Source organism: Maylandia zebra, linkage group LG19, assembly GCF_041146795.1.
Source record: "Maylandia zebra isolate NMK-2024a linkage group LG19, Mzebra_GT3a, whole genome shotgun sequence".
Classification (NCBI taxonomy): Eukaryota; Metazoa; Chordata; class Actinopteri; order Cichliformes; family Cichlidae; genus Maylandia; species Maylandia zebra.
In genome coordinates this window covers 28,360,644-28,368,552 of record NC_135185.1, presented here as the reverse complement: position 1 = coordinate 28,368,552, position 7,909 = coordinate 28,360,644, and the positions used below count along the sequence as shown (strand labels likewise).

Below are 7,909 nucleotides of genomic sequence, written 5' to 3'. Positions count from 1 at the left end.
AAGTCACTATAAACTTTAAGCTATTTTTTTTCGCATATGGGATGTTTGCTCATATTTTTTCTGAAAAAAAAAAGAGGCTGGTAAAGGTTGAACGGTGGCACTTTCTCATGGCCCGGAACCGACAGAGCAAACTCTCAGAGAGAGCAAAGAAAACACGGCAACAAAAAGCCAATGATCCGCAGCAACTGGGCTAAAAAAAAAAAATAAATAAAAAAAATTACGCAAAAAAAAAGGGAGAAAAAAACCCTTCCTCCTGTAGCCAAAACATGTATGATGGAGCAGAAGCGATTTTCAAAAGAGTCAAAGCTGGTTCCTGCGTATACACAAGCCTCATGACAGACAGCTGCTGATGTTGACTCATATTAGTGTTGAATTAAATTTCCCGTCATGACTCTCGGTTTATTGTTGAAAAGCTGAGAACCAGTAGAACAGGATTTCATCCGTGCTGGAAGGAAAAAAAGGCGACTTATAATAATTTCCGATTCAAATCCCACCCGTGCAGATTTGGAGATTTGTTTAGTTGTTGTGCAGTTGTCAGAGGACGGGCTCATTCAAGTCCCCCCAAAAAGAAAAAAAGAAAGATAATAGAAATCTGTCCTATTAATGGCGTGCTTCCTTTGGTTTGCTTGGATTTATAAAAGGCAGTACCAGCCCCCCCCCCCCCCCCCCCCCCTTTTTTTTTTGCCCCTCGCTAAATACACAAATAACACAGAGACAAATTAATTAGTTTTGTTTTATTGGAAACTAATTACCATGACTCTAATGAAAACGTTACCTCTTAGTTTCCATAGCAGGAGGTCGCTATATTTTTTTTTGTTTGTTATCTTTAACAAAATATCATAAATTAAGCAAACGGGCAGTCCAGTTAAGTGTTTCGTTAAGAGTTTCAGAAAGGTCCTGTTTGTGTTTTTCCATGTGCAGGAGATCAGAAAAGCTCCTGTCGTGGAGGGGGTATATGGGTTAAGCGCCTTAAGGAATTTAGTTCTAACCAAATTTAACGACAGACAAGTCAGTCTATATTATAAGATAGGCTACTATAGTGTTATTTCATACATGTATTTAATCTGATACACTTATCAGTCTTTTTCTTTTTTTTCCTGTTTTCTTTTGTCGAATCTGATCGTCTGACAGCCTCTTTAAGAGCCCAAATCCACAAGACTGGAGGTTAGAGGTCCCAACAAAGAGTCCTGCAGTTGGTGTGGGTGTCCGTGCATGCCGTGCACCGGCTGTGGGGCCCCCAGTCCGGACATGGGGTAAGCGGAGGCCCCGGGGTGGCTCATGTTGCCCTGAAGCAAAAGCGCTGAGTTCTGGTCGGGGCTCTGAGGTGGAGAAAACTCGTCCTCCGAGCTGGACATGAGAGACTTTCCTCCGTCTAGAGGGGACAGCTGGTTCTGTTTGTTGCCGCCTGCGTTGTTATTTTCGCTGTTCTCCCTGGAAATGACAACAACGGGGAAATTTAGAGAAAAATGCTCTCAGTTAAGTAGATGACATTATATCAGCGAGGCGGGCCTTGAGGAAACGTCTTTATTAGTTTGTAAACGTGGATGGATATTGCGCACAAACCGCAGCGTTTTTGCTAACAACGAAATTTGTCCTTTGTGAGAGAGAAATGATTAAAAAACATTATTATTGTTCGCCTTCTTATTCTTTTCCTGATTTTTAATTTCACCGCATATTATCTACATTTGCTGATCTGTTTAAAGTAAAAGTCGTGTGTTAGACGCATTTATATCCCCATGTAACCTAATTTAACCTCACAGCCTAACATATTTCAAATTTCCATGGTCTCAAAAAAGTGTCAGTATTATTTTATTATGATTTTTTTTTGTAAAGAAATTTTAAAAAAGAAGTCACGTTGATGGATTTCAAATTGTTTTGGATTACAATTCGAGTCGAGACAAGTCAGGCGTTTTTGAAGTGAGTTCAGCGTTTGACAACATCTCGCTGCTGTTTAACACCTTCACTGTTATCAGGACAGATCTGATGTGGAAACGTGAACACGTCCTAAAATACTCAGTGCGTGGACGATTTGAATGAGGTGTTTCGCATGAGAAGGATTTATATTTTTCTCTTTACTTCAGGATTACTTCAGGGCCACGCTGTCAGAGCGCTGTCACTGATTCATTTATATTCTCGCTGCTTGAAGCCACTTACAAAAAGCATTTTTACCAAAGAATTATTTGCTCTTGAAACATGTTTTTAAAAAAAAACACTAAACGCTTTCTGCCATGGAGTGAGACAGCAGCGAGGCTGTGACAGTTTCACGTACCTCTCCTTCGCCTCTGCGGCTCTGTCTCTCTGCCGTCTGTTTTTGAACCAGTTGCTGACCTGCGTGGTGGTCAGTCCTGTGGCCTCGGCCAGCTCCCTCTTTTCCCGCGGGGACGGGTATGGGTTGTGCGTGTACCACTCTCTCAGCACCCCCCTGGATTTCTCCTTAAAGCAGTAGCTTGTCTCCTCACCGTCCCATATCGTGCGGGGCAGCGGGAATTTCCTCCGTACCCGGTACTTCCCTACAGCTCCGAGCGGCCGGCCCCGCAGTTTCTCCGCCTCCACGTAGTGCGCCTTGAGCCAGAGCTGCTGCAGCTTCGGATGGTTGTGCGGAGAAAACTGGTGGCTCTCCAGGATCTTATAAAGCTCTCTGAAGTTCCCCCGATGGAAGGCCACCACCGCCTTGGCTTTGAGGACGCTCTCGTTCTTGTGGAGGTGATCACAAGCGGGCAGCGACCACAGGAAGCGGCCGAGCCTCTCCAGGTTTCCACCCTGCTGCAGCACCTCGCAAACGCACGCCACTTGCTCCTGTGTAAACCCGAAGGACGGTAATATAGACATGATGTCCGGGGCTCAGTCCTCTGCGCTGTTATCCAAAAAGAAGCGGTAGCTGTCGTTGACTTTGTTTATATTCGTTTAATTGTGAGTCCTCGCGGTGCAATCCAGCGCAATCCGACCGCGCTGCACGGGCCTAGAAGCTATCCACTCCACTCCAGCCCCTGATGCGCGCAGCAGATTGGGATGTTGATTGTTGGGACAATTTGTTCCTGTTGGAGATATGTCAGGCTTAAAGGGAGCCTCTGCGTTTCGGTGATTGGCTCTCCCTCTGCCCTGCACCCTGTACAGCAGAGCAGGACTGAGTTTGCAGCTCCGTTTCCTCCCCAGAGGCAGTGCGTCAGGGGCTGAAATAGGAGCGCTCCCACCTCCCGCCCCCACAGTCCCTCTCCCGCTTCATCCGAGGGAGCAGAGCAGCACCTAAACACTAATCAATTATTACAGACCTCTTAAAAGTCGCATTAACGTGTTCTGAATGGAGGCTACATCTTCTTTAAACGGTGACTATGGACGGCAGACCTTCCCGCGTGGGACAAAAAAACCAAACCACAGAATGCTCTCCCTCCACACGTTATCAGTAATCATAGTCAGTGGAGGGTGAACCCACAAAAACACAGAGCTTTTGGTTTTTGAAGACAGGTTTATGCTCGATTAAAACAGAGATTGTAGTCTGCTTTTATAAACAAATAGTTTTAGGTAGAAACCCAGAAGATTTTTTTTTATTTTTTGCTGAAATTTATGTTGTTTTAACCAATCCCAAGTCTTTGTTTTTCTTTTGCTTTCTGTTTTTTTTCTTCGATTTACCATCACTGTGTGTTGTGGACACCATAATTACATGCAGGCTGGACATTTTTGCTTCACCCTCACCTTTGATAGCCTATTAATTAACAAAAGCCGTTTATTTTATGAGGTGATATAATTCAATAAGTTCCTCAGATAGCTGGGTCCATTATGCGCCATTACGAACTTCTTTTATACGAGGAACCAACACTACCTGCCAAACGTGTTACGGCCCATAGACCACCAGTAGGAAAACAGCCACTTAAGCGTGTGTGTGTGTGTGTGCGTGTGTGTGAGAGTAAGAGGGAAAGAGAGAGAGGTTGTTAAAATATCATAGTGGACCTTTGCAATTTGCCAAACATCCTCACGAATAATAATAACACATAAACACTTAATACACACTTTATAAAACTGAAATAAAATAAAATCCATCCTGCTGGTGACAAACATTTTGCTGATCCACGTGAGTCTTAATATTAATATTATAGCCCATCCGGACAAATAAAAGATGCCACTCTTTTGCTTCATTCTCCTTTTTATCACTGGGTTTCTGGAGAGACCCCATTCAGTCTGCAGCCTATACATTTATATTTCAAGGATTAGACGGGCACCGCACTGGCTCCAGTGTTTTCTGCGGGGTGAAACTCTAAACCAATCCATTAGTAAATGAGTTCACTGCGACACTGGTCCTCGGTGGTGCAGTTGTTGGTTTGAGCCATATAGATCACATTTCTTTATCTACACCAGAGTCTGAAACTTAAACCCCCCTTTCAATATGTTATATGGGGCGGGATTGAATTATAATATATACAAAATTTAACCAAAAACAATTTCACAGAAAACGTTTTTGTTTTTGAAGACCTTAGATCTCGCTAAGGCATATTTTTGTGATAAAGATTTAATGCTTTGAACTCGTTTTAGTGCTGTCAAACTCAGTAAAATGCACTTCTAAAGACTCTGGAGCAAGGCTGTAAATCACGCTGTAAGATTTTACGGGCAAACGTGTGAAAAACAAAACGTCTCAATATTCGGGAATATGGGCGAATGTCCAGGCTATTAAATAATAAAAACAGAAAATGAATTCAAAACTGCGGGTTAAACATCCACGTGATCGCTTCAGTGCTATGCTGCTATTTGAACTCGCTGAAAGGACAGGCCCTTGAAATGCAGCATCTCATTTTCGAGGTCATAAAGACGAGAATTTAATTTGTGTAGTATATTAAATGGAAACACTGCAGAAAAACAAATAATTTATGAAATTTGAAACGAATTGTTTAGCGTGTGTTCATTAATTTGAAGCACTTTCCTCTTGGATGGACCGCTGTCTCACCAAGCTCAAATTATAGCTACTGGGGAAAAAAAAGTATATATTATTGTTTAAAAAACAGAAAACATTCAAATGTCCACTTTTCTCACACATGCGCAGTTAAAAGCCCAAAACCTCAATTTGATTCAAATGTAACTAATGCTGTGGGATTTATAATGTGGAACAAGAGTAAAAGCGGATACCCTATGCAAAAAACAAACAAAAAAACCCTCTGAGGTAGGTGGACACGGGACTAGGCTGGGGTGTAAGCAGCACTCGGGCTGTGTAAAACCCTCAGTGCTTCAGTAAATGAGCTGTCTGATGAGCGGCTCTCGGGTTTCTCTAATATTTCTACCACATTGCGCCGCGCCTCCTCCTTTAACCCGAGCAGCCCGGGGGGCGAGATTATTTCAAGATGTGGACTCTCCCCCTCTGCCACGGCCAGTGCTGGTCTGCTCATACCCCGACAAGGAGTTAATGCAGTACTCGGATAGGCTATCAGTCGTTAGGCCTATTCGTTCCAGGGAGCAGGGATTCCTCATTCTGTACTTTTTTTCTTTTTGTCCCCACGCTGTCTCATTCGTCCTTTATTAACTTATAAACCCCGACTCCCTTCCTGTGTGCTGCTGAAATCCAGCACCGATTTCACAGAAAAAAATTAAATAAACTTTTTTTCCCCTCTCCCCCCTTCTCTCATTAATCTGGGGTTTATGCGTAAAGGAGGAAATTGATCTGAGCTCTCTGAATTATGCTCTTCCAACTCCTTATTTGGACTAATTAGCCTTTTGACAGCAGCATACACCAGAGCATTTTGTGCAATATTGATTTTAAAAAAATAGGTGAAATGTCGCACTTTTACTCAATTTCAGTGCGCGACAACTCAAAACAGTGAAAACACTTCATAAAAATGTCATCGTCAAAAAGACAAAAGAGAGGGGTGGTGGGGGGTAAGTTTCCTATTGTAGGGTTAATTTTTCCCCCTCAAATATAGAGGAAAATTGAAACGAGCACTGGCTCACTTAACAGATGGTTTTCAGTCTGTCTAAATCCAAAGTGCTATTTCAGCTGTATGGACTGGAACAAAGCCGATGCTGTTTAAATTGAGTGAAAAATGTCAGATTTAGTCTCCATGGTGTTTGAGCATTGTGGGGTTTTTTCCCCTTAAAGGAAAATGTCACTCCAACAACATGTATTTAACATGAATCATTTATTTATTTAAAGGGAAAAAAATCCCAAATTAACAACGCATAGGTGGATTCCGGTTATGAGTGACGCCTGGTATTCCTTAGTTTCATATGGCAGCTCACATATGACTGACTCCACATTGGGCAACAGATTAATAAATATAAGTAAATATAAGTAAACCCTTTCGTTGCCTCGGAGATTTGCCCATTCAAGATGCTCTAAATGTCTCTTCGATTAGGAGTAAAAGAGGTTTATCCGGTTATGTGGATGGCAGTTTAAAAAAAAGGCAGCTCCTTCTCTCAAAACAAAACACAACTGTTGACATGAGTGAGTTAAATGAAATTGGAGCTGCAATTATCAGCTTAACAGAGTTTCCTGTCATGTTGGAAAATTAGACCTGGTACAAGTGTACTGGGGTTAGACCCCCTCCACCACTGCCACCATCACCACTCACCCACCCGCCCCTCCTCATCAAAATCATTACGCATTTCCTCAGAGGACCACCTCCACAAATATGCAATTACGGCCTTGGCTTTTACTGCGCTCTGCTCGGTAAACACGCTCCGGGCATGTGGAGGAGCACATGCCCATGTTTTAGAGAAACTCTTTTCTTTGATGGATAAACAAACGAGGTCGGCAGACCAATCCATAAACAAACAAACAAAACAAAAAATTTAAAAAGGGAACAATTTCAACGTGATGTGCCGGGGAGCCATGTGTGCCTTCTGGCAGGGAGGGGGCGCCATGACAATACTTCGCATCCGAGTCCAAATGTAAAACCCTGAGAGGATGGAGGATGAGCTGGTATTTGGGTATTAGGAGTCGCGCAGTTGTGTGGCAGGTGTGCGGGTGCGCCTTATGGTCTGCATTGGTCACTTCAGTCCTCATGTGCGCAGCTCCTGTTACAAAGTGGTGTTTTTTTCTCTTTGGGAAATACCTTTGACCACTGTGGTGTGCACTTGATGCTGCCTCCCAGCTGCTGCCCCTGAGTGTGTGTGCGTGTGTGTGTGTGTGTGTGTGTGTGTGTGTGTGCGTGTGTGTGTGTTTGTGTGAGAGAGAGAGAGAGAGAGAGAGAGAGAGAGAATGTGAGTGCATCACACAAACACTCAGACTCACACATGCACACTTAAAGCTGTCCTCATGAGTTATGTTTTCTGTCCTTGTGCTCCAGAACAAAGCAGTGAATCATGCTGTTTGCATCCCCCCACCCCATCTCTTGCCACACTGGGTGATGCAGCAGACATGTGTGCATACCTCACACTCTGCCAAACAACAACTTAGGAGGTAAAAGAAAACTCTACAAGGTCATTATTTCCCCTCCATAGTTCAAACACTGCCACATACTTTCCACAGCCCGGCTGGAGCCAGCAGACTGTTTGTGCCAGGACCGGGGCTCAGCCTGTATGGTGGGTCTGTACAGGGCAGGCTGGTACCCGCTGACCCCTGCCCTCTCATTAGTGGGACGTGGAGCAGCGGAGTACCGTGCTCCCCAGGTCATGTTACATATGGCTTGCAGTCTGCTGCGCCGCATTAAATGTCAGCTTTGAAACCATCTGAAAGATCAGAGGTCAGTGTTTTTAATAAGGCCAGAGTTCTGGGGGAGTTCCCTCCTTTTTAACTGCTCGCCTGAGTATGTTTCACGTTGCGTGTTTGAAATTGTGGACAAAATGATCCACTGCACTGTTTGGTTTGGCGTTGGGGATGTCCTGGGGTTTTTTTTCTTTGTTTTTGCCCATAAAAAAGCATTTTATTTATGAAATCTTTAAACATTCTGCTGTAGAAATCCAAACACGCCGTCTTTGTGGCAGCGCTTAT

The 7,909-nt window shown here is 43.7% G+C and overlaps 1 protein-coding gene across 1 annotated transcript; it reads right to left on the bottom strand.

Moving 5' to 3' along the window:
* Window positions 1–719: 719 nt before the first annotated feature.
* Window positions 720–3,168, bottom strand: LOC101485313 (homeobox protein six1b). Its single transcript, XM_004540559.5, has 2 exons — window positions 2,270–3,168; window positions 720–1,431 (listed from the first exon to the last, which is right to left on the bottom strand). Exons 1-2 carry the CDS (start codon window positions 2,827–2,829, stop codon window positions 1,137–1,139), a joined length of 855 nt encoding a protein of 284 aa, XP_004540616.1. The 5' UTR covers window positions 2,830–3,168; the 3' UTR covers window positions 720–1,136.
* Window positions 3,169–7,909: the final 4,741 nt, after the last annotated feature.